Source organism: Chionomys nivalis, chromosome 2 (genome assembly GCF_950005125.1).
Source record: "Chionomys nivalis chromosome 2, mChiNiv1.1, whole genome shotgun sequence".
Classification (NCBI taxonomy): Eukaryota; Metazoa; Chordata; class Mammalia; order Rodentia; family Cricetidae; genus Chionomys; species Chionomys nivalis.
This window is the reverse complement of record NC_080087.1, coordinates 78,597,703-78,625,618: the sequence shown is the minus strand read 5'-3', so window position 1 is coordinate 78,625,618 and position 27,916 is coordinate 78,597,703. Positions and strand designations below refer to the sequence as shown.

General features: G+C 44.3%; 1 protein-coding gene across 1 annotated transcript; it reads left to right on the top strand.

Moving 5' to 3' along the window:
• Positions 1–30: 30 nt before the first annotated feature.
• Positions 31–10,923, top strand: LOC130869630 (zinc finger protein 227-like). The gene is made up of 5 exons (XM_057761931.1): positions 31–176; positions 3,472–3,533; positions 4,155–4,281; positions 6,116–6,211; positions 6,828–10,923. Exons 2-5 carry the CDS (start codon positions 3,474–3,476, stop codon positions 8,729–8,731), a joined length of 2,187 nt encoding a protein of 728 aa, XP_057617914.1. The 5' UTR covers positions 31–176; positions 3,472–3,473; the 3' UTR covers positions 8,732–10,923.
• The last annotated feature ends 16,993 nt before the right edge of the window (positions 10,924–27,916 follow it).

The following is a 27,916-nucleotide window of genomic DNA, read 5'->3' as shown; positions in this document are numbered from 1 at the left end:
CAGATTAGTCAGCCTCCCTTTGTTTGGTCCTCCTGGGAGTCTGCGACGAGAGCCCTCCTTGGCTGTCAGAGAACGCCGGGCCCTTTCCCTCACTTCCCTCAGGAAAGTCTCCCCGCGTCCTTTCCCTAACGCAACTCCAAGGAAGGAGGGACTTGTTACAGCCGTCACCGCCCCAGGTACTGCGCCAAAGGCGCTATCCTGTTTGGGTGTCCTTCAGTTCATCGGGGTCCCTTGACCCGGGAAATTGGCCACCAGAAACATGATCACATTTAATCTGTTAAAAAGATTTTTTTTTTTTGCGTGTTTCGGGGGCGGGGGACAGGGAGGAGAGAGAGGGAGAGAGAGAACGGGGAGAGAGAGAGAACGGGGGGGTGGGAGAGGAGAGAACGAGAACGCACGGGTGCTTGAGGAAGCTAGTAGTAGGGGCCATCAGATCCCTAGAGTACGGGTTCCAGGTAGTTTTTTGGTTTTGTTTTTTTAAGTGCATGTTGGGTGGGTGGTGGTGGGGAGAGCGGGAAAGAGATAGAGTTCCAGGCGTTTGTAGTGCTGACATGGGTGCTGGAGACTAACTCTGCTCTTCTGGAAGGCCTGCAAGTGCTCTTAACGCCCGAGGCATTGTGTCCCCCCCCCCCCCCCCCCCGCAAGCTCTTGTGTAACCCAGGTGGCCTCAGACTCACTGTGCAGCCAAAGATGACCTCTTACTTGTCATCTTTCTGCCTCCACCTCTACAGGTGAGTCTCCACACTACGTTTGGTAGTGCCTTGTGTAATTAGAAAGAATACAGCTGGCATTTCTTTTTAAGCCTGTGATTAGTATACTCGTTAAAACATCTCGTTAATACGTATTTATATTAGGATTACTTGAGTTCAAGTACAAAGCCACTTCTTAAATTGAATGATTAGGAAAATAACCTCCCCCTCTGTATTACATACATCTTTATATATACATGTTAAAAGATTTATTTATTATGTATATAGTGTTCTGCCTGCATGTACACCTGCAGGCAGAAGAGGGCACCATATCTTATTATGTATGGTTATGAGCCACCATGTGGTTGCTCAGAATCGAACCTAGGACTTTTGGAAGAACGGTCAGTACCCTTAACCGTTGAGCCGTCTCTCCAGCCCCATGTGTATATGTTTTTAACTTGCCAGGTTCTGCATTGCCTCCTCTTGTTCACCTTTCATGCCTTAGTTTTATCCCTTTAGTTACCGTCAGTTGATGTGGAATTTATGTTGTCTGTATCATTCTTATACAAACTGATATCTAGGGCTGGGGAGGTGGTTCCAGGGTTAAAGTGATCCTGTACTGGAGGTTAGATCCAGAAACCCTTGTAAATGTCAGGTGAGCTTAGCCTTAGGCAGCTGAGATGGGATCCCCAGAGCAAACTGCCTAGCCAGAGTGCCCTTGTCAGTGAGCTCTGGGTTTGATTGAGAGACCCTACCTCTCAATGAATGAATGAGATGGAAAAGGAAGGTTGATTTTTGACTTCAGCCTCAGGCCTCCACATCCATGGGTGCCCATACATGCTGGGTGTTGTGTGTTGTGGGGTGTTCCAAGGAGAGTCACTCCAGAATGTAATTTTAGGCTCGCTGGCCACAGGGAGGAACAGTTTTTGTGAACTTGACCTCAAACCTCCGTTCAGAAGTATATTTGTTAATTGACACACAAAGGTTGTGTTTGGATTACAACAAATTCCTCATACCAAGGTCTCTTTGATCTACTTATGCTCCCTGAAGGAAACCATCAGACCCCTGCAGCCTTAGTCCTTATTGTGTACTGTTCGCAGTACCCAGTAATTCTAGTTGCTCCAGGTGTGCCTGGATAGTCTGGAGACCAAAGTCATACAACAGATGGAAAATCAACTCCATAAACTATAGAAAACAATCCCTGTGCTCTGCAATAGTTTCCTCAAGGTCTAGGAACCTCCAACAAACACTAATGCATTCTACTCCTACCCTAGACCCAGTGAGAAACAGCTGTTACGTTCTAATGTTACCCTAGATACAATGACTGCTACATTCCCACTATACACACATGCAAAAATATCCGTACACATGCACATTATACACACTGGAAAAATGGGGGGTGGTTACTTATTGCAAAAATATAAAACTGAATCAGCATGTATTCTCATTCTGAAAAACACAGAGAATACAAAGATAATTAAAATTTGACAGTGTCTTTTTAACTGTCAATGAGGTCTGAATCCAAGGCCTTGTGCTCGGGAGGCAGATCAGTCTATCACTGAGCTAACTTCCCAACCTCCCAATAGTGTCTTTCTTGTTTTAAATTGTGTCTTAGGGGCTTAGGTTACAGGCCCAACTTTTATCAGAACCACAGTCATACTTTGTCATTATAAGTGGCCCGATGTCATGGTGAAAGCCTTTGATCACAGCACTGGGGAGGTAGAAGCAGGTCAATTTCTTTGACTTCATGGCTTGTTTGATCTACATAACTAGTTCCAGGCCAGCCGGGATACTGAGCTACTGTCTCCAAGAAAACAAAACACCAAAGGTACTGAATAGATGCATGTTGTTTTCCCTTAACCTCTTGCAGTCCATTTTTTTTTTCAGGTTCATATCTGTTTTCTTCATTTTTGTTCAGCCAATAAAATGATGCCTTTTAGATACCAGTGTCAATAAAATATTACTCTAGGGTAAAAATATTTAGTTAAGGTATTTTAGGTCAGAATTAGGCTTTTTAGAAATTAAAGGTGACTTTCATAGGAGCACACTGTATGTATAATTTATGTTGCAAAATATCTGCCTTTTTTCTCATAAGAAAAGGGATTTCCTAGTCTTTAAAAACATTTTGATTTTATATTGTTTTAAGTACGTAAGTACTTTGCCTGAATCTAAATGTGTATACAATGTGTGTACCTGGTACCCGCAGAGGCCAACAGAGGGCATTGGATCCCTTGGACTGGAATTGCACAGTTGTGAACTGCTATGTAGGTGCTGGAAATAGAACCCAGGTCCTTTGCAAGCAGCAACTCAAATCTCCATCCCCTCTTCTTATAACTTTCCCTGTGCTCATTTAGTTCTTGGCGCCCCCCTGTGAGGTAGGCAGAAATGACATTGTGGTAAAAGTGAGACACAAAGGTTTTTTAACATTCCCTGTGTTGAGATTGTAAGCAGTACTTCCAGAAATGGAGCCAGGCATTTGGATCCTACTTTTCCCCTTTCTTTCCTATCATTCATTTGCTCATCAGCTGAACATTGTTTCCTGGCTCTCATGTCCCCCCATTCCCAGAATCTGAAACTCCACGGTAGGAATAAGGAAGTTGGTTGTATAGGTTGTTCACTACCCAGATGAGCTAAGGGGTTTGCTAGTAGCTGAAATCTGATGTGTGCTTCTGGTTTCTGAGCTGTGTGTGGTGGCGTGTGTCTGGAAGCAGGAGGGTCAGTGTTTCAACTGGGCTAATGACAGTTCTGACATTTTTTTCTTGGCTTCTCCATCTTTCCTTAGTTATGCCTTCTCAGGACAGTGACCTTCCTCCAAAGGAACAAGAGAAAATGGCTGAATTTCAGGTCAGGCATTTCTCAGTAATTTTATATGCCATTTTGTCTTTTTCGGGGGCTGGGGTGTTATAGAAAACAAGAGATCTTTGAGTCTGAGTTTGGTGCTCTGTGTGTTATCATTTGTTACCGATTTACAAAATTGTTGAGAAAAATAACTTGTTACTTTGGTTATGATATAGCTATTTGTGGGGCTGGAGCTGGATAGAGTGCTTGCTTAGTGCCCCTACAGCCCTGGCTTTGATCTCTAGCACTGTATAAACCAGGCTTGGTATGCATGGCTAAAATAAAAACCAGGCCTGCCGTGCATGGCCAAATTTCGAGTGCTGTGGGTAAAGCCAGGAGGAACAGAGGTTCAAGGTTATCTATCTTCTGTGATACTGAATTTGAGTACAACCTGGGCTGTGTGGGACCCTTTCTCACCTCGCCCTCAAGGAAGAAAACATACACATACACACAGAGGGAGGAGTAGCAGAGTCAGTTTAGACTATTGTTGGGGAGGGGGTGTGAGCTCAGAACAAGTATTGGCTCAGGCTGCTTGGACCCCTGAGTCTGCAGCACCCATGTGACCGTGTCCTCTCTGCTTCTCTTCCATGGGAGCTGGATCAAAGTGACTTTTGTTTGATGTCACAGGAGGCGGTGACATTCAAGGATTTGGCATTGGTGTTTACTACAGAAGAACTGGGGCTGCTGAACCTCACACAGAGGAAGCTGTACAAAGATGTGATGCTGGAGAACTTCAAGAACCTGGTTGCTGTGGGTGAGGACAGGTGTCCTGTGACACCGAACCTCAGCCTCCCAGAGACTCTTTGTCCTCAGATGCTCAAGGCTCTGGATCATATGAAAAGATTCCCTAGGACAAAAGGGATTTTTCTGATGTTTCTGCTCAGTCAAAATCTTTTTAAACCATCGATTCTCAGCTAGATTTTCTGTTAGAGAACATTCGGCAATGTCTGGACTCATGTAACAGGTGGAGTTTTCCTGTCCCTGGAGCCACTTCCAAATTACCACACAGAGGCTTAATATTATTTATAAATGCTAGGCCAATAGCCCAGGCTTGTTACTACCTAACTCTTACATTTAAATTAATCCTTATTTCTTACCTATGCTTTGCCACATGACTTATGGCTTGTTACCTCATTTTCTATATGTCTTGCTTACTCCACAGCTGACTGGCTTCTCCTTGACTCCACCCTTCTTCATTCCACTATCCTCTGTTTGATTGTCCCACCTAACATTATTGTGCCTTGCTATAGGCCAGTCAGCTTCTTTATTAACCAATGGGAGTAATATGTATTCACAGTGTGCAGAAGAATTATTCCACAGCAGACATATTTCTCACAGTTCAGGGATGGCTGCTACTAACATTTAGCAATTAGTAGCCAGGCCCAAGACAGCTCCCACAGCAGGATGATCTACCATCCAGAGTGTCCATATACTGTTGGGGGAGGGTAGGAGGTGGGGGAGAGAGATGACAGACGGCACACCCTGTTTCACATGAACCACAAATGAGCAGCTTAACTCAATACTGTGGATTTTTCTGAGACTGGAATATAGGATCTTGTGTATGCTGGGTAGGAATCTGCTGTTGAGCCATGTTCCCAGCTTTCCGGTGACCTCTAGGCAAGTGTAGTCCCACTGATTGACATACTCAGTCCCTTACTTTGGGGGATTCTAGGCAGGGGCTCTACCACTGAGCCACACCCCAGCCCCTCACTGGGGGATTCTAGGCAGGGGCTCTACCACTGAGCCACACCCCAGCCCCTCACTGGGGGATTCTAGGCAGGGGCTTTACCACTGAGCCACACCCCAGCCCCTCACTGGGAGATTCTAAGCAGGTGCTCTGCTCCTGAGTCATGCCTCAGCCCTGTACTTTGTCTTTCTAATTTTGCCTGTGATCCATTAATAGGTAAAGAAACAAGCATGGTGCAATATAGTAGTAGTTTCTTTTTTCTTTAGAGACAGAGTTTCTCTGTGTAGCCTTGGCTGTCCTGGAACTTGCTTTGTAGACCAAGCTGGCTTCGAGCTCACAAAGATCTGCCTGCCTCTTCCTCCTGAGTGCTGTGATTAAAGGCTTGTGCCACCACTGCTTGGCATAAATTTTCTTTGCAATAGACTAGATGAGGATAGGATGTCAGAATCTGTTCTGGAGGACCTCCTGCAGCAGAGTCTGGTGGTTTCCAGTGAGGGATGCGAGAGAAGGTTAAGACATGATGGAACAGATCCTGTCTTACATGCCACGGCCATGACCTTGATTTCTGTTAACTTTTGAAGTTCCCTTCAAATCTGTGTGCACATGGAGGTCATCAGGCATCCTCCTTTATCACTGTCTGCCAAAGCACCAGAGATATTAGGTGCCATCAGGAGACCATGCATGGCTGTTCCCATGGGTGCTGGGGGCTGATCTCAGTCCTCATGCTAATAGCAAGTGCAGTTAGCCTCTGAGCTCTCTGCCCAGCCCTTGGCTTCTCAGTACAATTTGTGATCAAAGCATTTCTAACATTAATAAACAGGTGCTCAGGATTTTGTAATTTAGACAAAAACATGCTTCAATTTTGTGTTCACCTTAAATTATTTGTTTTGTCTTTTCTTAGGGCACTTTTCCCACAAAGCACATGTGGTGTCTCTACTGGAAGCAGAAGAAAAGCTTTGGCTGAAGGAAACAGAAGCCCAGAGAAGTCGATATCCTGGTGAGAACCCATGCCACCTGTTTCCCAGGTCCGCTCCATAGTGTATCTGTGTTGATACTCCTGCCCACTGGCCTAACAAAGTTTGAAGGTTTTCTAACTGAAATTTGAAAGAGTCCCATTTGCATAAGTTCTAAGGAAAAAGGATGAACACACTTTTAATTAATGTCATTGTGTGTTAGAGCATGGATGCGTGGATAGTCTTTGTGCTCATAGCGCTCGTGGTTTTGTTTTGTGTTTCTTCATTTTTAAATTTTAAAAAGTGTTGGTGTTTGTATGCCCCATACATGTGGTGTGCGTGGAGCTAGACTCCCTGTAGCTGGAATTACAGGGAGTTGTAAGTCCATTAATATAGGTACCAGAACCCAAACTCAGGTGCTCTGGAGGATCAGCAACTGCTTTTAAGCACTGTGCCATCTCTCCAGCTCTTGTAGCACAGATGGTGCACACCAGACAGAGTCTGTAAATGGGTTCCACCCAACACTGCAAGTCACCCTTGCTCCACATCTAGGAAGACCTGAGGAAAGGACAGTGATGTTGTAAGGACTGGGTGACCTTTGCCCTGCCTGGATTCCTTCTCCCATAACCTGTCCTCGTCTCTACGACTGCTTTCTTACAGGCAGCAGGAGTGAACATGAGCCGGTGACTACTGGGAGACGTGCACTAAAACACCTTGCCCAGGAAGAGCTGTCTTGCTGGCGCATCTGGAAACAGGTTGCGCAGGAATCGACCAGGTGTTTTCAGAGGAGGCGTTCTCAAGCACTGCAAGATGATTCCATTCTGGTTTCTGACAACAGTGGCAATCCAGGGAATCCTGAAGGAGATAGCTCCAGCTGCCTTGAACATGAAGACTTTTCAGTCTCAAGAACTCATAATTATTGCCAAAATAGGTGTCTGCATAATTCACAGAACCAGTGCAGAAATAAGCCGGTCTGTGTGAAGTGTGACCTGTGTGTGTTTGCAGATTCGAGGAAGAAATCATCGCTTTGTAAGCAGCTTAAAAGCAACAAAGGACAGAAACCCTACAGATGTGAGAGCTGTGGAAAGAGATTTAGCAGTAGCAAGGGTCTCCGCATTCACTGCAGAGCTCACACGGGAGAGAAACCTTACAAGTGTGAGGAGTGTGGGAAAGGCTTCACCCGAAATGCAGATCTTCATGTCCATTCCCGTGCTCACACCGGAGAGAAGCCCTGTATGCGTAAGGAATATGGGGAAGGCTGCCTCCAGGATTCCAACCTTCAAGTCCATCAGAATAGCCACACTGAAGAGAAGCAATTCAAATGTGAAACTTGTGGGAAGGGGTACAGTCGGTCCTCGAGGCTTCGCACCCACCAGAGAGTTCATACTGGAGAGAAATCATACAAATGTGAAGTGTGTGGGAAGGGCTTCCGCTATAGTTCAAATCTTAAACAACACCAAGTAACGCACACTGGAAAGAAACCGTCTAAGAGTCGGGAGTGTGGGAAAGGCTTCAGTTGCGGGTCAGATCCCACTTCTCAGAGAGTCCACTCAGAGAAGAAAGTCTACAAGTGTGAAGAGTGTGATAAGAGCTTTAGTCAGCCCAGTGATTATCAGGCACACCAGCAAGTTCACACTGGGGAAAAACCACACCAGTGTGAGGTGTGTGGGAAGGGCTTCAGTCGCTTATTTGGCCTTCATTCCCATCAGAGAGTTCACACTGGGGAGAAGCCATACAAATGCGATGTGTGTGGAAAGAGCTTTAGGTACAGTTCTCAGTTTATCTACCATCAGAGATGTCACACTGGAGAGAAACCCTACAAATGTCAGGAGTGTGGGAAAGGCTTTGGCAGGAGCACAGAACTTCGCCACCATCAAAGGATGCACACAGGAGAGAAGCCTCACAAATGTAAGGAGTGTGGAAAGGCCTTCAGTCTGCCCTCCAATCTTCGAGTCCATCTGAGCATTCACGTGAAGGAGAAACTCTTCAAGTGTGAGGAGTGTGGGAAGAGCTTCAGCCAGCGCTCGCGTCTTCAAGCCCACCAGAGAGTTCACACTGGAGAAAAACCATACAAGTGTGATATATGTGGGAAAGGCTTCAGTCGCTCCTCTGGCCTCCATTACCATCACAGAGTCCATACTGGGGAGAAGCCATACAAGTGTGATGTGTGTGGAAAGGGCTTTATATACAGTTCTCAGTTTACCTACCATCAGAGATACCACGCGGAAGAGAAACCTTTCAGATGTCAGGAGTGTGGGAAATTCTTTGACACCAGCACGGACCTTCACCACCATCAGAGGGACCACATGGGAAAGAAACCTCACAAATGTGAGGAGTGTGGAAAGGCCTTCCGTTTCCCCTCAAAGCTTCGAGTCCATCTGATTACTCACACGAAGGAGAACCTCTTCAAGTGTGAGGAGTGTGGGGAGGGCTTCAGTCAGCTCTCAAGTCTTCAAACACACCAGAGAGTTCACACTAGAGAAAAGCCGCACAAATGTGACGTATGTGGGAAAGGCTTCACTCACGGTTCCCGCCTTCAAAACCATAAGAAAATCCACACCTAAGGAAAGCAGCAGAGCTGGTGTGGTCGCACATGCCTGTGAACCCAGTGTTGAGGCCAAGGCTGGAAGATGACAGATTTGTGGCCTGCCTTGGCTCCAGAGCATGGTACTTTCTTAACTTTTGTGGATATGTCCATCTACTCCATTAAAACGATAATATACTGGAGTAACACCTAGAACTCATTTTTAGGGAAGAAATACAGGCAGTGGTCATCTTGGCAAGACTGTGAATGAATACCAGCAATCATCTTTCAGTGTACTGTGCGCCAAAAGGTACCAGCTGAACCAGCACTCACTAAGTGCTGACTTCGCTCTCTCTAACAGTGGGCACTATTTTCACTAAAGCCTAAAGGTGTGGAAAATAAAACTGCTGACTAAGACTTTCCTGTAGCTAAGGACTTATCCTGTGGGTTCTTTTTTTCATGCAGTATGGAGGATTGTAATGAAAAAGGCTGTACCCATAATGCATCTCTGATCATCAAAGGTAAATTGGTGTCAGCCATAACTGTATGTAAGATGTTCATGGCATTGTCGTTTTGTAATTGGTTGGCCAGCAAATGGACTTTCTGTTTTGCAGTCCAGTGGTAATTCTGCAAGCATCAAGTGAAGAGAGGCAGAATTAGCTATGACCACTGAACGCCGATCAGGGTATATAAAGTGCGAAAGCTAGATGTGTGTTTTTAGAGAAACAAATGGGGCTGGAAAAGATGGCTCAGTGGGTAAAACAGCTTGCTGCACAAACATGGGAATCTGAGTTTGAATCCCCAGTACCCATGCAAAAAGCTGGGTATGGCCATGTGTAGATCTGTAATCCTAGTGCTGTGACAAGTGGAGACAGGAGGATTGGTGGGACTTGCTGACTGACCATGTCTCTAGGCAGCAGGGACAGTGTGACAGAGCAAGACACCTGAATCATCCTCCAACCTCTAGACACAAGCACATGCGCATACATATCTGTTCATGTATGCAGAACATAACATACACCACACACACAAATACAGGTGGTGGGCTGGAGAGCCAGTCCAGCAGTAAGAGTATGTGCTCCTGTTTCCGCGGACCCGAGTATGCTGCCTGCCCCTACTCCCGGTGGCTCACAACCAGCTGTAGCTCCAGCTCTAGAGGTTCCAATGCTTCTGACCTCAAGCACATGTGCACATATGTGTGCATGCTCAATTTAAAGATGAATCATTTTTAAAAGGTACAGATGTATGGGCTTAGTTATCTCTAGTGAGATTTTAATCGTGTACTTTAAACTTTTTGAAATCTAGAACTTTTAGAAAAACTATAAAAATCATTTACAATTTTATACCCTTAACCCAGATTTGCCAGTTGTTAAATTACCTAGTCGTCATTCTCCTGACACATGAATTTGTGCACACTCAAACACTGCCACCTACGTATACAACTGTTCAGATGTCTCATCTCTTACTTCAAATACATAAGTGTGTTTTCCTTAAGCAGCTGTAATATAATATTCAACCAAGTCGGATATTGATATACAACACTGTACAGCCAAAATAGCTTATTTAAATGTCACTAGTTATCCCGGCTGGCACAATATAGTGTGTACTGATTCTAATCGAGTAGTTGCAATGGGCACCTTTATTCTGAGCCTCCCTGTTGTATCAGGTGCGGGGTCACGCGGGTCCGTGAGAAGAAGACATAGGCAGGCACTCTAAGGATGAATCTAGCCTTGTCAGCTGCAGGGCCCAGCCTACGGCCGGCTGACTCACTGCCACTTTGATGTTGTAGAATACTGTTTTAAGCTGTGTTGCTTTTTGTAGAATATTTGTTTAATGATGTAAAGATGTGTTGCTTTTGTTTATGTTGCATTTGTTTAACTCTGTAAAGCTGTGATTCTTTACCTGTGTAAAACACCTGATGGTCTAATAAAGAACTTGAACGGCCAATAGCAAAGCAGGAGAAAGGATAGGCAGGCTGGCAGGCAGAGAGAATATATAGAAGGAGAAATCTGGAGGAGCAAGATAGAACAAAGAGCAGGCCATCAGGGCCCAGCCACCCGGCCAGCCAGGCAGTTAGAGTGAAAGTGAGATATACAGAAATAAGGTAAAAACTCGGAGACAAAAGGTAGTCAGGGATAATTGAAGTTAAGAAAAGCTGGCAAGAAACAAGCCAAGCTAAGGCCAGCCATTTATAAGTAAGATAACTCTCTTTGTGTGTGATTTTTTTTTTCAAGGAGCTGGGTGGTGGGCCCCCAAAAGAACTAAAGAGTAATTAAAAAAAAAAAGAAAACACCAACAACATTTTGTACTTCCAGTGTGGGGCTAGAGTAAAAAATAACACGTTGCAAAGGGCCTTTAAAAAAGTATTTCTTTCTGCATATGAGTGCTCTATTTGCATGTATGCCAGCATGTCAGAAGAGGGCATCAGATCCCATTATAGGTGGTTGTGAGCCACCATGTGGTTGTTGGGAATTGAACTCGGGACCTCCAAAGGAGTAGGCAGTGCTCTTAACCACTGAGCCATTTCTCCAGTCCACAAAGGGCCTTTGTATTTTTACACAGTTCACACCTTCAGCACATCAGTTTCCATATACCAAAACGTCTTATCTGAACCCCCACAAAGAGACAATGCCAATGCAAATTTTCTGTTAAGAGACATCTTGCCTCCTGCAACCAGGTTTTGCATAGACTTTTCAACCTTTAGGAAACTCAGATAAGATTTAGATACTTCAAATAGAAGGTACTGGAGACAAAAGTTAACAGTTAAGGCTAGGTGCCAAGACTCCAAAATCAAGCCAGGTGTAGAAGTGAGGAACTCCCCTAACATATCCCCCTTTTGTATATGCGACAATTAATTATACTGGAAATCATGCATCCTTTTCTCTGTTTTATAGTCTTATGCAAGTAAGCCCAAACGGTTTAAAGCCAACAAGGTTACATTGCTAGAACAAGAATAACACTTCCTAAAACAAGAAATCTATTAAAGTGATTCACAAGATTAAATGAGGCTATGGTATCTGCAAGGCTTTCCGTAGTATCCAATCCTGTTGTATCAGGTGACCTTTTTGTAAAAGTCTCCTTAATATCTTGCTGTAAATCATAAAGCATTTGAGAAGAATCAGGGTGACCCATCAAGTGCATATAACCTTTCTGCAGTCATACTTGCTAGTATTGGATTTTAAAGTGTAATACCATAGGACGTTGCATCCCGATCACATTTAATTTTACCTGCGCCTTCAATATTTCTAACTGATCTCCCAACAGTATAACAGCCTGTCTCAAATCTATTTCACTGGCTATCTCACCATTTTATTTTGCTGAGTCCAAGATGTGTAGAATGCTCATGCCAGTCTCTGAAGAACTCCAAAGATGTGTAGAATGCTCATGCCAGTCTCTGAAGAACTCAGCAGCTTGCATTTCTTCATGAAACACCACTCTAGCTGTTGTGGTAGCAGCAGTTAATGCAATAGTCCCATAATACCTTCCATAACCAGTTCAACCATTCGACATGTTCTTTTTAATATTTCCTCAGTGAACTTCTGTACCAGGATCATCACAGGTAAGTCCTGCCATGGCCTCGGCAACTTCACTGGTATCCAGATTGCTGACCTTGCTCTAAGAATGTATAAATTTTCAGAGGTTAAGTTTAAGGACATACTAGAATTAACACAGGAATGAAGGGCACAGCATTCACAAGTGATGCTGTAATTATTTGGGTGCTATTGTACAAGCCCCTTCATTAGCATGTAAGGTAATGGTACACATGCCATCAAAGGCTGGCTTTGATTTGTCTAAAAGACAAAGTTTATCATCTTTAATGTTTAATTTTCCTTCCCGTGCCTTAAGAGGGTGGAAGGCACTTGCCAGTTTCCACAAGTTAGTCTGAATCTAATTGGCAGATTGCAGGAGAGGACTAGACATTCCAACTCCATGCCTTCAGATAGGATCATTAGTGGAAGAACTAATTCCTAAAGTTTCATCCAAACTATACGGCTGCCATCTTAACTCAGAGAATATTTTCCTTGAGGGGAGCCATAAGGACTCCAGTCAATGAGGCATCCTTGGGAGATATTAGCACATGATGCTTCTCACTCTTTTTTTTAAATTTTTTTTAAATTAAAACTTTATTGTAAAGAAACTGCAAAGAAGAAAAAAAAATCACATTAAAATTATCCAGACCCGACGTCTATGCATTTTAGCAAACGCCTATGGAGCTGAGACAGGCACTCCAAAGCTGTGCAAGTTAACATTGGATCTTATGCTTTCACTGGCCAATACATGTATTTATTGATTTTTATTGAGCTCTACATTTTTTCTCTGCTTGCCTCCCTGCCCAACCCCTTGTCTTTAACTCTCTCCCAAGGTCCCCATTTTCCCAATTTACTCAAGACATCTTGTCTCTTTCTACTTCCCATGTAGGCTCGATTCATGTATGTCTTTCTTAGGGCCCTCATTGTTGTCTAGGTTCTCTGGGATTGTGATTTGTGGGCTGGTTATCTTTGCTTTATGTCTAAAAGTCACAAGAGTGAGTACATATGATAATTGTCTTTCTGGGTCTGGGTTATCTAGTTCAAAATGATGTTTTCTAGCTCCATCCATTTGCCTGAAAATTTCAAGATATTTTTTTCTGATGTGTAGTACTCCATTTTCCTTATTAATTCTTCAGTTGAGGGGCATTTTGATCGTTTTCAGGTTCCTTGTGGCACAGTTTAACATCTTTTGGGTATATACCCAAAGTGGTATAATTGGGTTTTGAGGAAGGTTGTTTCCTAATTTTCTGAGAAATCACCTCACTGATATCCAAAGGGGCTGTACCAGCTTGCACTCCCACCAGCAATGCAGAAGTGTTCCCTTTTCCCCACAACCTCTCCAGCATAAGTTGTCATCAGTGTTTTTGATCTTGGCCATTCTTATAGGTGGAAGATGGAATCTCAGAGTTGTTTTGATTTGCATTTTTCTGTTGACTATGGATATTGATGTTAAATTTCCTTAAGTGTTTTTCAGCCATCTTAGATTCCTCTGTTGAGAGTTCTGTTTAGGTCTGTACTCCATTTTTTTTTGATTATTCTTTTGACAACCAATTTCTTGAGTTCTTTGTGTACTTTGGAGATCAGCCCTCTATCTGATGTGGGTAGGGTTGGTGAAGATCTTTTCCCATTATGTAGGATATCATTTTGTCTTGTTGACCATGTCCTTTGCTTTACAGAAACTTTTCAGTTTCAGGAGGTCCCATTTATTAATTGTTTCTCTCAGTGTCTGTGCTACTGGGGTTGTATTTAGGAAGTGGTTCCTTGTGCCAATGCATTCAAGTGTACTTCCCACTTTCTCTTCTGTGAGGTTCAGTGTGGCTGGCTTTAGGTTGAAATCTTTGATCCATTTGGATTTGAGTTTTGTGCATGGTGATAGATATGGATCTATTTTCATTCTACATATTGATAATCCAGTTATGCCAGCATCATTTGTTAAATATGCTTTCTTTTTTTCCATTTGATATTTTTTTGCTTCTGTCAAAAATCAGGTGTTTGAAAGTGTGTGGATTAATATCCGGGTCTTTGATTCGGTTCCATTGGTCCTCCTGTCTGTTCTTATGCCAGTACCAGGCTGTTTTCAGTACTGTAGCTCTGTAGTAGAGTTTGAAGTTGGGAATTGTGATGCCTCCAGAAATTCTTTTATTGTACAGGATTGTTTTGGCTATCCTGGGTTTTTTACTTTCCCATATGAAGTTGAGTGTTGTTCTTTCAAGGTCTGTGAAGAATTTTGCTGGGATTTTGCTGGGTATTGCATTGAATCTGTAAATTGCTTTTGGTAAGATTGCCATTTTTACTATGTTAATTCTACCTACCCAAGAGCATGGGAAATCTTTCCACTTTCTGGTGTCTTCTTCAGGTTCTTTCTTAAAAGATTTAAAGTTCTTGTCATACAAGTCTTCCACTTGTTTGGTTAGAGTTACTCCGAGATATTTTAATTTGTGGCTATTATGAAGGGTGATGTTTTTCTGATTTCTTTCTCAGCCCATTTATCATCTGTGTACAGGAGGGCTACTGATTTTTTGAGTTAATCTTCTATCTTGCTACATTACTGAAAGTGTTTATGAGTTGTAGAAGTTCCTTGGTAGAATTTTTGGGATCACTTATGTAAACTATCATCAGCAAATAGTGAGAATTTGACTTATTCTTTTCCGATTTGTATCCCCTTGATCTCCTTTTGTTGTCTTATTGCTCTAACTAGGACCTCAAGAACTAACTATATTGAATAGGTATGGAGAGAGTGAACAACCTTGTCTCATTCCTGATTTCGTTGTGAGTTCTCTCCATTTAGTTTGATATTGGCTGTTGGCTTGCTGTATATTGCCTTAATTATGTTTAGGTATGTTCCTTTATCCCTGCTCTCTCCAAACCCTTTGTCCTGAAGGGATGTTGTATTTTGCTGCAAACCTTTTCAGCATCTAATGAGATGATCATGTGGTTTTTTCAGTTTATTTATATACTAGATTACTTAGACAGATTTTCGTATGTTGAACCATCCCTGCATCTCTGGGATGAAGCCAACTTGATCATGGTGGATGATGGTTCTGATGTGTTTTTGGATTCGATTCGCCAGTATTTTATTTAGTATTTTTGCATCAATGTTCATAAGTGATATTGGTCTGTAATTCTCTTTCTTAGCAATCTCTTTCTGTGGTTTGGGTATCAGGGTAATTGTAGCCTCATAAGAAGAGTTTGACAATGTTCTTTCTGTTTTTATTGCGTGGAACGATTTGAGGAGTATTGGTATTAGTTCTTCTTTGAAAATCTTTTAGAATTCTGAGCTGGAACCATCTGCTGGAACCATCTGGTCCTAGAATTTTTTTGGTTGGGAGACTTTTGATGACTGTTTCTCTTTCTTCAGCAGTTATAGGTCTTTTTATTTGCTTACCTTATCTTGATTTAATTTTGGTAAGTGATATTTATTCAGAAAGTTGTCCATTTCCTTTAAGTTTTTCAATTTTGTGGTGTACAGGTTTTCGAAATATGACCTGATGATTTTTTGGATTTCCTCCATGTCTGTTGTTATGTCCCCTTTTTCATTTTTGATTTTGTTAAATGGGATATTCTCTCTCTGCCTTTTGGTTAATTTGGATAAAGGTTTGTCTATTTTGTTGATTTTTCTTGAAGAACTCTTTGTCTCATTGATTCTTTTTATTGTTTTCTTTGTTTCTACTTTGTTTTCAGCTCTCAATTTGATTGTTTCCTGCTGTCTAGTTCTCTTGGGTGAGTTTGCTTCTTTTTATTCTAAAGTTTCAAATGTTCTGTTAATCTACTAGTGTGGGATTTTTCCAACTTCTTTATGTAGGCATTTAGTGCAATGAACTTTCCTCTTACACTACTTTCATTGTGTCCCATAAATTTGGGTATGTTGTGTGATCGTTTTCATTGAATTTTAAGAAGTCTTTAATTTCTTCCTTTATTTCTTCCTTGACCCATTGATGATTCAGGTGAGCATTGTTTAACTTCCATGTTTTTGTGGGCTTTCTGGAATTAGTATTGCTGTAGAATTCTAGTTTTAAGCCATGGTGATCTGATAAGATACATGGAATTATTTCAATTTTTTTTTTGTATCTGTTGAAGTTTGTTTTGTTACCGAGTATGTGGTCAGTTTTTGAGAAGGTTGCATGAGGTGCTGAGCAAAAGGTATATTCTTTCCTGTTTGGGTGGAATATTCTATAGATGTCTGTTAAGTCCATTTGAGTCATAACCTTTGTTAGTTCCCTTATTTCTCTGTTCAGTTTTTGTCTGACTGACCTGTCCAGCGGTGAGAGTGAAGTGTTGAAGTCTCTCACTATTAGTGTGTGGGGTTGGATGTGAGATTTAAGCTTTAGAAGTGTTTCTTTTGCATATGATTGTAATTCTGGCTTAGATGTTCAGTTTTGAGATTTTTCTCTTGATGGATTTTTCCTGTGACTCATATGAAATGTCCTTCTTTGTCTCTTTTGATTGATTTTAGTTTGAAGTCTATTTTGTTAGATATTAAGATAGCTACACCAGCTTGTTTCTTAGGTACATTTGATTGGACTTTTTTCCCCAACCCTTTACTCTGAGGTGATGTCTGTCTTTGAGGTTGAGGTGTGTTACTTGCATGCAGCAGAAAGATGGATTTTGTTTTCATATCTAATCTGTTAGCCTGTGTTTTTCTATAGGTGAGCTGAATCCATTTATATTAAGGGATATTAATGATCAGTGATGCTATCTCCTGTTAATTTAATTTTCATTGTTGGTGATGTTAATTTGTGTGTTTTCCCTTCTTTGGGATTTGCTGCTGTGAGATCATCAATTGTCTGTGTTTTTGTTGATGTAGCCAACTTCCTTGGGTTGGAGTTTTCCTTCTAGTACTTTGTGTAGGGCTGGATTTGTGGCTAGGTATTTGTTAAATCTGGTTTTGTCATGGAATATCTTGTTTTGTCCATATATGGTGATTGAAAGTTTTGCTGGGTATAGTAGTCTGGGCTGGTATCTGTGATCTCTTAATGTCTGTATAACACTTGACCAGGACCTTCTGGCTTTCATTGTCTTCAATGAAAATTCAGGTGTAATTTTGATAGATCTGCCTTTTTATGTTATTTGGCCCTTTTCCTTTACCACTCTTAATATTCTTTCTTTATTCTGTCTGTTTAGTGTTTTGATTATTATGTGGCAAGGGAACTTTTTTTTTTTTTTGATCCAGTCTATTTGGTTTTCTGTATGCTTTTTGTATCTTCACAGGCATATCTCTCTTTAGCTTAGGAAAGTTTTCTTTTATGATTTTGTTAAATATATTTTCTGTGTTCTTCAGTTGAACTTTCTCTCCTTCTATTTAGGTTTGACCTTTTATTGGTGTCCCATATTTCCTGGATATTTTGTGTTAAGCTTTTGTTTGATTTAATGTTTACTTTGGCTGATGAGTCTATTTCCTGTATTGTATCTTCAGAACTTGAGATTCTCTCTTCCATCTCTTGTATTCTGTTTTTATTTTTCATGCTTGCATTTGTGGTTCCTGATTGAAGTTTTCTCATGATTTCTGTTTTTATAATTCCCTCAAGGTTGGGGGAATCTTCTTTTATCATTCCATATTGGGAAATGAACCTAGAGCCCTGAGCATACTAGATGAATGCTCTACCACTGGGCCACACCACAGCCCCTCAATGGAGGATTCTAGGCAGGTGCTCTACCACTGAGCCACACCCCAGCCCCTCACTGGGGGATTCTAGGCAGGGGCTCTACCACTGGGTCACACCCCAGCCCCTCACTGGGAGATTCTAGTCAGGTGCTTTGCTGCTGAGGTCAATCCCCAGTCCACCATGTTGGAGAAGGTATGCTAACCAGGTAGCTCCAGAGTAGTGTGTGGCAAAAGAGCATTGACAGCTAGTTACATCTACCAGGATGGAACAGTCAGGAAGCAGAGAGAGACATGGGACATTCTAAAGGTCCCACAAGTTTCCAAAACAACACCAGCTTGAGGTCAAATGTCCAAACATATGAGCTTGTGGAGGACCCTCCCGGCAAGCCTGACCTGAGGCTGAGGGCCGGGAGTTCAAACATTTTATGCACAACAGCCTCCTGGGATCCTGGGAGGGTAGAGGCCCAAGCGGACAGCAAACAGGACATTTGGTGCCCCATGATCTCAGCCATATTTCTCATTTGCACACACCTTTGCTATTTACAAAGGAAAATTGCCTCCTGTCGACTTTCCACCCTGCAGCTGTTCCACCCACACAGCGCTTCTAGAAGGCAAAATGAACACCCTTACCCACTTACACAGTGAGTCTCAGTCAGGCGTGCACTCCTGCAGTGCCAGCACTTGGGAGGCTGAGGCAGGAGGCTTGCTGTGGGTTTCAGCTCAACCTGAACTCCATAATGAGTTCCAGGCCAGGCAGAAATATATAACAAAACCTTGTCTCAAAGCAAAGTCAAACAGGGCCTGGTGAGTTGGTTCGATGGGTAGAGGCACCTGCAACCAGGCCTGACAACCTGAGTTGGATCCCCGGGACTCACATGGTCAAAAGAGAGAGACAACTTCTGTAGCTAGCTGTCTTTTGATCTTCACCTGCATGCTGTGGCAGGTACCATCCCCATTTCCACTACAAATAAATGAGATATCAGGAAATAGCAGAATCTCCCTTCCCCCAAGTCAAAACCTCAGCGAGTCTCCTAAGTGGAAGAGTACTTTATGTAGGGCCTTCTGGATTGGATGGGCTCTCAGTCTTTCTTCCCAGAATGGCATGGTTCTCACAGTCGGGAGGCTCCACAGCCCTCTTGAAGCTGCAATAATGCATGTGGACGACCATGGATTGCCTATTTACAATCCCTGTCCACAACCCCTGCCTCACTTCATTATATCACCTGCCCTTGGTTCCCAGCTGTTCAATGTGGAAAAGGAGACAAGCTCCGCCCCCCGAGCCCATTCTTCCTGTTTTCCCTTCTACCCTTCTGCTGGGGCATGTGCTTTCTGGAGGAGTCACCAACCCATACTTGTAGTTTCTGTGTCAGCAGATTCAAACAAGAACAGTTAAGCTGGGCGGTGGTGGCGCACGCCTTTAATCCCAGCACTCGGGAGGCAGAGGCAGGCGGATCTCTGTGAGTTCGAGGCCGGCCTGGTCTACAAGAGCTAGTTCCAGGACAGGAACCAAAACTATAGAGAAACCCTGTCTCGAAAAATCCAAAAAAAAAAAAAAAAAAAAAGAACAGTTAAAAAACATTCATAAAGATCTGCATCTGTGCACACGCTCACACCACATAATATACATATATATGCAAGTCTGTCTATATAGGCAAATCTAAAATTTTATGTAGAAAATGCTCCTGACTCTTTGCTGCCAGACCATCATAGGTCACATGTATGATCCTGTGATCTTATTCTGGCTTACTATAATGAAACACCACACGACAAGCCAAGATCTCAATATCATATGATGGCATGTCACACCATGGGAGAATATGAGAAAGTAGCAAGTGGGTGTGTGGGGAAGAGGCCAAACCTCTGGGGTAGCCTTGTGTTATAACAGCCTGTTTCTGCAACAAGTAATCCAGCCCTAAGAGGCCTAATTTAGTGTCCCGAGAGAAACGCTTATCTCCTCCTCCTCCTTTGTCTTTCCTTTTTTCCTGCTGTCTGTCAAAAGTATTTATTTTTATTAATGTGTCTATGTGTGGGTATATGCACCTGTGTGCAGATGCCTATAGAGGCCAGAAGAGGGCACCAGATCTGGAGCTGGAGTGAGCTGCCAGGCAGGTTGCTGAGAACCGAGCTCAGGCCTTTTGGAAGGGGAGTTCACACTCTTAATCACTAAGCCATCTCTCCTCTGCTTGTCTTTGATACAAGGCCTTGGACTCACGATGTAGTTTAGCTGGTCTTTAACTTAAGTCAACTCTCCTGTGGTAGCCTTGTCAGTGCTGGGACTATAGATATAGGCCACCATGCTCCGTTATTATTCTGTTTTTGAAGGTGGGAGCTGTCATGACCTAATTCATTCTCATTTATATTCTTCTTCTCCCTCTTTCTCTCTTTCCATTCTTCTGTTTCTTCCTCTCTCAGAAACTGAGGTTCAATTTACAGCAGAAGCTTTTTCAGTTCACACCCAACCAAAAAGGCATTAGTTTATATATTGTGCATGAAACCAAAGCATGACACAGCTGGTCAGACTGTGAGGGTGTGCTGGAGCCTGCACCTGCGCCTGCTCCATCAAATCAGCCAGGGTACCTGGAAGTGGCACAAGGCTGAGGAAATGGCAAATTGAAAGAAACTGAGACAGAAACACAGGACAGATTCAGATCTGTCAGCAAATACCGCCCAGTCTAGAGTTTATTTCAGAACTTGCTTTTATACAGCTTGAAGGCAGAAAGCAGAACAAAGAGCAGCATTATCAGATAACTGCCTCCCTGCACTGTCCTTGGGAGAAAATGCAAGCAGGCTTGCTATCTATCATGTGAGTCCTGCTAGCAGCAAGCAGTTTCTTTTTCTATCTGGACGTGCCTTCAGCTGGCATTCACCAGCCTGTGTTTTCTAAGATAATGTGTTATTTCTCTTATCCCACGGACTTAATCAGAACATTCTTCTAGCTCTTCAGGGAGACCGAAACAGGGACTCAATTGACTTATAAGTCAGAATAGACTCCAGTTGGTAGCTGAGTCAGTCACATGTGGTCCCCACAGGTTTGGTGTCAAAGACCACTTCAAGTCCCCTCAAGTGCAGGTTGAGAGCGGGTTGATGACAAGGGAGCCAACCATAGCCCCCTTCTCCACAGCTACTGCACTGCTGTGCTAGCTCAGGGACTTCCTCTACTTGCCTCCTCCTCGCTCTAAGATTTAGTTATTTACATTTTATTAGGTCTACTTGTTTTAGTTTATGTGTGTGTTTTGCTGCATACATTATGCACACCGTGTGCATACCTGGTTTCCTAGGAAGTCAGAAGAGGGCACGGGATCCCCTGAAACTGGAGTTGTGGATGCTGTGAACCATCGTGTGGGAGCTGAGAACTGAAGCTGGGTCTTCTGCAAGAGCAGCCAAAGCTCTTAATCGCTGAGCTAGCTCTCCAGCTCCTTGTTTTAAATTATTCGTGTGTGTGTGTGTGTGTGTGCGCGCGCGCGCGTGTGCGCATGTGTATACAAGTGAGTGCAAGTGCCCTTAGAAGCTAGAAGAGGGCATTTGATCTCCTGGAGCTGGAGTTACAGGAGGTAGTGAGAAAACTTGTGTAGGGACTGGGAACTGAACCTGCCCGTAACTGAACTTTCTCCCTTGCTTTCCCGCCTGTTATTGGACAGGGTTTTACTATGCAGCCCTAGCTGGCTTCAGCTTCATGGATGGTCCTCTTGCCTCTGACATCCCTGTCCTTGGGCTACAGGGTTGCCCACCATGCCAGGCTCTCTCCTGTCTCCTAAAGGTCTCCCATCTTTTAATACCATTACACTGGGGACCAAACTTCCAGGACACGACCCTCTTGGGAACAAGACCTCTTAAAGCATAGTGTCCTCCTAGGAAGGCACAGAGTAAAGGCTGAAGTCTTTTGGAAGATAACATGGCTCAGTCCACTCAGCCTCAGGTAGTGCTGATGAGCCCTGAATACATATTCTGACCTCAAGGCTTTGCTCCAAGATAAATTCCCCAGCAGATTAAAGGTTTATTGCCTGGGTTGTTTATCTACTCTCCAAAGACTGTTCCAAGGAGACCCGCCCATAGGAACATCAACACTGAGCCCCCCCCCCCCCCCGCTTTTGTTCTTTCCTCTTCTTTCCAAGTTCTTGCATGAACTTGGCAGCAAGTTCGTCTCCTTCCCAGAACTGTCCCCCAGAAATCTAAGCAGGGTGACATTACCCACCTCTAGAACTCACAGTGTGAGCAAATACTGAGCACATGCGGTATGGTGTTTACACAGGGTGAAGAGGAACTTTTGCGGGGTTGTTGGGAAGACAAAGCAAGCTGTAGTGACAGTGAGCTCCAGGGCTGGGGCTGGGGCTCCGCTGGGAGAACGCTCGTCTATCATGGATGAAACCCTGCACCTGTAAGCAGGGTTTTGGGGCTCACGTTGTGATCCCAGCATTTGAGAAATAGAAACAGGAGTTCAAAACCATCCTTAGCTACATAGCAAGTTTGGGGCTAGTGTGGGCCCCATGAGACACTCATCTTAAAAACAAAAGTAGGTTCTGCAGTCTGACGGACCCTGTTGACATCTACAGCCTACAGCCTACTTCTCAATGACTGATAAAGGCCCTGGGTCTTCTGTCTGTCTCATCCCTCCCTTCTCCTCCTGCCACTCAAGTCCAGCCTGGATCCTGGACACACCACAGCTCTGGCCCTCATCTCAGGGCCTTTGTTCTGGCTGTTCATTCTTCACAGAATACTTTCCCTCAAAGGTCCAAGTCTTTCCTACCGTCAAGTCCCTTAGGTCTTCATTCTGTTCCTCCCCTTGTCAGGGAGGCTTCTCCTCTGTGTTCCCACCGTCTCCACCTTCACCATCGCCTGTGTACCCTCTTTCCTTTTTGAGATACTGCGGCACCCCTTATCTTGGTTGTTGTCTGTTTCCAAACAACCGTGAGAACAAGGCATTTTCTGTCAATAGTTATTTATTTTCAGATGGGGTTTCATGTAGCCCAGGATGACCTAGAACTTGCTTCATAGCCCAGGGTAATCTTGAACTCTTGTTTCTCCTGACTCCTCCTCAGTGCTAGAAATGCTAGTGTCTCTCTCCACAGTGGTCTCTGGAGTTTTAAACAGCTAGCCCTCAACAAAGCAAGACCCGGGGCAGAACTGTGACAAGGCCTTACAAAGTCTGACTTCCCTACTTTCTGACCTCACCCTCCACATCTCTAACACGGAGTCTGAGAACTGATCTCTTAAACATGATTGGAAAGGGGCTGACGGGATGGCTCAGTGGGTGTGGGCGCTTGCTGCCAAGCCTGACTCCCTGAGTTCTAGCCCTCAGACCCACACAGTGAAAGGAGAGCATAGAGTCTGCGGCGAACTCCCTGACCAGCAGGAAAGGACGACCACCAGACGAGGATTCTTCCCAAATCACGCTTTATTGGAGCCTCTTGGTTGAAGGGAGAGCGGAAGCGAGGGGCCCCGAGCGCCAAACGGCAGCTGCTTATATAGGGGGTAAGGGAACGAGTCGTGCCTGGATTGGCCGATGCACACCTGCCGATGCTCCTGGCCACGGGATTGGCCCTAAGCACATCATCGTCACTGCACATACGAGAGGCACGGTTCCACTGCATTGCCTAAATGGAGCTGTCCAGCAAGCGAGGCTGGGGCCAAGCGCCATCTTGTAATGGCGGCCACTCGAATCGGCTCCCAGCAGCTCCCCCTTTTTGTTTTTCTCTGTAGGCCAGTGAGGTCTTACTCCCGTTCAGGTCCTCACCTCATGATGCGAGGACCGATCAAAGGAGGCCCAAAACTCCTGGTACTCCTTCTCCCGTGCAATGGAATAAACTCCTGGGAGGTGCAAAGGCAGTACTCAGAGTAAAAATGCATACCTTCCTCAGTGCAATGGAGAATTTCTCCCTGAGAGTGCAAAGGCTATGCAAGGAACAAATCAACTGGCCTTTTAACCATACTTGGGGTGAATCGCCATTCTCCAAAGCGGCTAATGCTTGTAGAACCGCAACCTTATCTCGAGATGTTTGAGCTCGGAGGCGGCATATTAGCCAAAGGCAGACTATACATTCTCCCATGCAGCATGCAAAAAACAATCCTTATATCTGAAAACCTTTTGTTGCAGCCTCTAGTGAAATTAGCAGGGGCCCATTGAGGCCCAGAATAGCCTGTACCATTACTCACTTTGCACTTATTAGTGGTATTGGTAGCACAACTAAAGTTGCTCTGTCCAGCCTGCCCTCCCTGAAGTAACACAAAAAGGGGAGAGATCAGAGCAACTGCCATTAACCCTGCAGAGGAGCCATCTATTATAGGGCGTTAGCAGATTTTAAGAAGGTTCCATTGAACCAAAAAGCCTGTAACATGGGGAGGCCCAAATCCTTGTTGGTAATAAAAAAGCAGGGGAAAACCACGGCATTGTGGCAAACAGGAATCGGCTTAGGGAAGGCAGACAGTATTCCCCATCTCTGCTCTGCCCGAATCCGGATTGTCATCGCCACCATCATCAGGAACAGCAGTGGCGTCATCTTCGACTGGATCATGGCCTTCCTCCATTGGCTGGGGAGCAATTGAATCATCCTTAATGGTTCTTGTCAATCGCCACGGAACCCAGTGAGGCACCTCTTGACCCTGCGGGAAAACACAAATAGCTCCCCTGGATCTTCTGATGACAGGATCCGGGCCATACCATTTGTTATTCAACACATCCTTCCACATGATGGCCTCTCCTTTATCTTCAAGGGTCATTGCAGCATGCCGATCAGCAGCTGTTCTGCCCCGGCCGTCAACTATCAAAAAGTTAAAAGTAAAGAGTGCCAGTGCAACTCTGTTCCTGGTGGAAGCTATCTCTGCTATTCCCCCTTTCTGTTTCTGTAGTTCTTTAAGGCTTCTATTTGCCCTCTCCACAATCCACTGACCTTGGGGATTGTAGGGTATGCCAGTGGAATGTTCCACCTGAAGCTGTGCACAGAAGGCACGGAAACCTTTTGAGGAATATGCAGGGCCATTGTCAGTTTTAAGGCGGGTGGGTTTGCCCCAAGCTGCCCAGGCCTCTAGGCAGTGGGTCTTGACATGGGTGACCTTTTCACCTGCCAATGGAGTGGCAAATATGATACCCGAATAGGTATCAACAGAAACATGAAGATATTTCAGCACCGAGGTGCAAAGTCTGCGCAGGAGGGCGATTGGATAATCTGCAGTAGCCCCAAAATCCTTAACTGCTGTTACCAGATCTTTTAGTTGTTTATATGGCACTGGCTCATACCACCTATGATGGGTGACAGGATCCTCCATCACCGGGTATGCTGAGGCTAAGCGTGCCCAAGTGCTCTGGCTAATATAATGGCAACCCCTTCCTGGTTCAGCCGCTTGTGCACCTAATGGCGGTGCCGAGGGGAGAGACACACCCTCCATCGGTGCGCGAGCACGGGGCGGGTTATAGGCTGGGGGACGGTGATAGTCCCGCTCATACCTTTCTTCCTCATACTTAGCAGCCTCCTCCTCTAGCTCCCTCTCTTCCTGTGAGCTGAGTTCATCTTCTGACAAATTTAAGTCAGTGAACTCTGTGAGGAGTAGATAAAGCTGGTTTTTCTGCTTTTTATCCCCTTCCTCCCATTGAGGGTCCTCTTGAGTTTCTTCTCTAGGTATACCCTTTATCTTTCTATCCTTTTCCTTTTTACTATCCTTTTTTATCTTTATTCTTTTCTGTCTAGACCTGCCTAAGTCCCCCCCTTTTGAATCCGACTCTGATAGGCTGTCCTGGTGTGCTTGCTGTGCCCTCCTCCCTTCCCTGCGCAACCAAAAGCAGCACAGAAAAACAACAATTATGAGGGCCACAAAGATCAAGCAAAACACCTCAGGTGCAACCCCAGCAATCATCATACCTGGGAGACTAACCGACGTCGCCGCTCCGCGTGTCGAGTTCTGAATCCTCTTTGGCCCCTCACTCGGTACCAAAGCTTGTCCCAGCGTCCCGGGTTTCCGGCACCAGTTGCGGCGAACTCCCTGACCAGCAGGAAAGGACGACCACCAGACGAGGATTCTTCCCAAATCACGCTTTATTGGAGCCTCTTGGTTGAAGGGAGAGCGGAAGCGAGGGGCCCCGAGCGCCAAACGGCAGCTGCTTATATAGGGGGTAAGGGAACGAGTCGTGCCTGGATTGGCCGATGCGCGCCTGCCGATGCTCCTGGCCACGGGATTGGCCCTAAGCACATCATCGTCACTGCACATACGAGAGGCACGGTTCCACTGCATTGCCTAAATGGAGCTGTCCAGCAAGCGAGGCTGGGGCCAAGCGCCATCTTGTAATGGCGGCCACTCGAATCGGCTCCCAGCAAGAGTCCACAGTTTGTCCTCTGATCTCTGCCTGCAACCTTAGCCCACAATAAATAATTGGAATATAAAATAAAAAGCATGAAAACAATCCCAGGATCGGATGACCACAGAACATTTTCCACGTCATCTGGCCCAGAATGAGCGGTTAATAAAGGTGGGCTCTCTGTGTCCAGGGAGAGCTGTGCTTCTAAGATGCGACCTGCTTTTCCTTAAAGGGAACGCATGGTGTAAAATCAAATTAGACTGCACTAACTAGGGACTGTATAATTGGCCACACTGGGATTATTTTGAAAGACGGATTGTCAGTAATTAAGCCAGGGCAGGAAGACAATCTAAAAGTCATTCCTACAATAAAGTCACAGCTGACAGGGGGCAGTAGTGGGTAGATGTTATGAAATCGGTTTCCAAGTCACGTCCTGTGCCAGGCGCCCTTTGCTAGGTGACTGAGTTACATAAGAGGCAGGAAGTTACTCTGGAGTTCTTCCTCTGCAGGTACCTTCAGCTCCCTGGGCACAGAGAGATCGAAAGTTCTCTCTAAAACATAAATCAAAAAAGGGTTGGTGCTGGCAGCTGGGTGGTGGCACACGCCTTTAATCCCATTGCTCAGAGGCAGTAGCACTCCCTTGGGGGCATTTTCTTTCTTTTTTTAAATGTTTGCAGTGAGGCAAGCTCCAGTCTTCCAAGTTTTATTACTTCTTACAGAAACACTACTAATACCACAACTTCTAGGCAAGAGATAAGCTTCAGTTTGGTTAGCTTGGTTGTCATTCCTTTCTTTTTCTTCTTGACAGCCTTCCCCCAGCATGGGGGCTTCCTGGCTTGTGCCAATCTAGGCCTGCTGTATAACTGACTAGACAGCATCTTCCATTTGGGCTGTTCTTATGTCTATTACTATCTAATAGATAACCATGAATTTCAACCAGAGAGACTTGTTTCCATGTTAAAAGGCATAAGCAGTTATGCAGTTCACTGATATTTTTTTCCTGATATTGGTACATCACTGTGCCTGATAACCCTGGCGTCTCAGCCAAGGATGGGGAGAGGCAGCATTGTGAGTTCACAATGTGTCTGCCTGTGATACTTGTTCAAGTAAATGGGATTGTTGCAATAGGGATGGGTATTTTTGTTTTTTTGAGTTATTTTCTTTTTTTAATTGATTTTTATTGAGCTCTAAATTGTTCTCTGCTCCTCTCTCTGCCTCTCCCCTCCCCTTAAACCCTCTCCGAAGTCCCCATACTCCCAATTTACTCAGGAGATTTTGTCTTTTTCAACTTTCTACTTCCCATGTACATTAGATCTATATATGTCTCTCTTAGCATCCTCATTGTTGTCTAGGTTCTCTGGGATTGTGATTTGTGGGCTGGCTTTCTTTGCTTTATGTTTAAAAATCACCTATGAGTGAGTACATGTGATAATTGTCTTTCTGGGTCTGAGTTACCTCATTCAACATGATGTTTTTTAGCTCCATCCATTTGCCTGCAAAATTCAAGATGTCGTTATTTTTTTCTGCTGTGTAGTACTCCATTGTGTAAATGTACCGTATTTTCCTTATCAGTTCTTCAGTTGAGGGGCATTTAGGTTGTTTCCAGGTTCTGGTTATGACAAACAATGCTGCTATGTACATAGTTGAGCACATGTCCTTGTGGCACGATTGAACATCCTTTGGATATATACCCAAAAGTGGTATTGTTGAATCTCGAGGAAGGTTGTTTCCTAATTTTCCAAACCACCACAGTGGAGCTGTAGATCCAGGGTCTCAGGAGGCAGCAAAGAGGTGGATGAGAAGTGCCAG

Coding starts and splice junctions, on each gene's coding strand:
- LOC130869630 (XM_057761931.1), top strand. CDS start 3,474: ATGCCTTCTCAGGACAGTGACCTTCCTCCAAAGGAACAAGAGAAAATG. Junction 3,534..4,154: donor AGAAAATGGCTGAATTTCAG/GTCAGGCATTTC, acceptor TTGATGTCACAG/GAGGCGGTGACATTCAAGGA. Junction 4,282..6,115: donor CAAGAACCTGGTTGCTGTGG/GTGAGGACAGGT, acceptor GTCTTTTCTTAG/GGCACTTTTCCCACAAAGCA.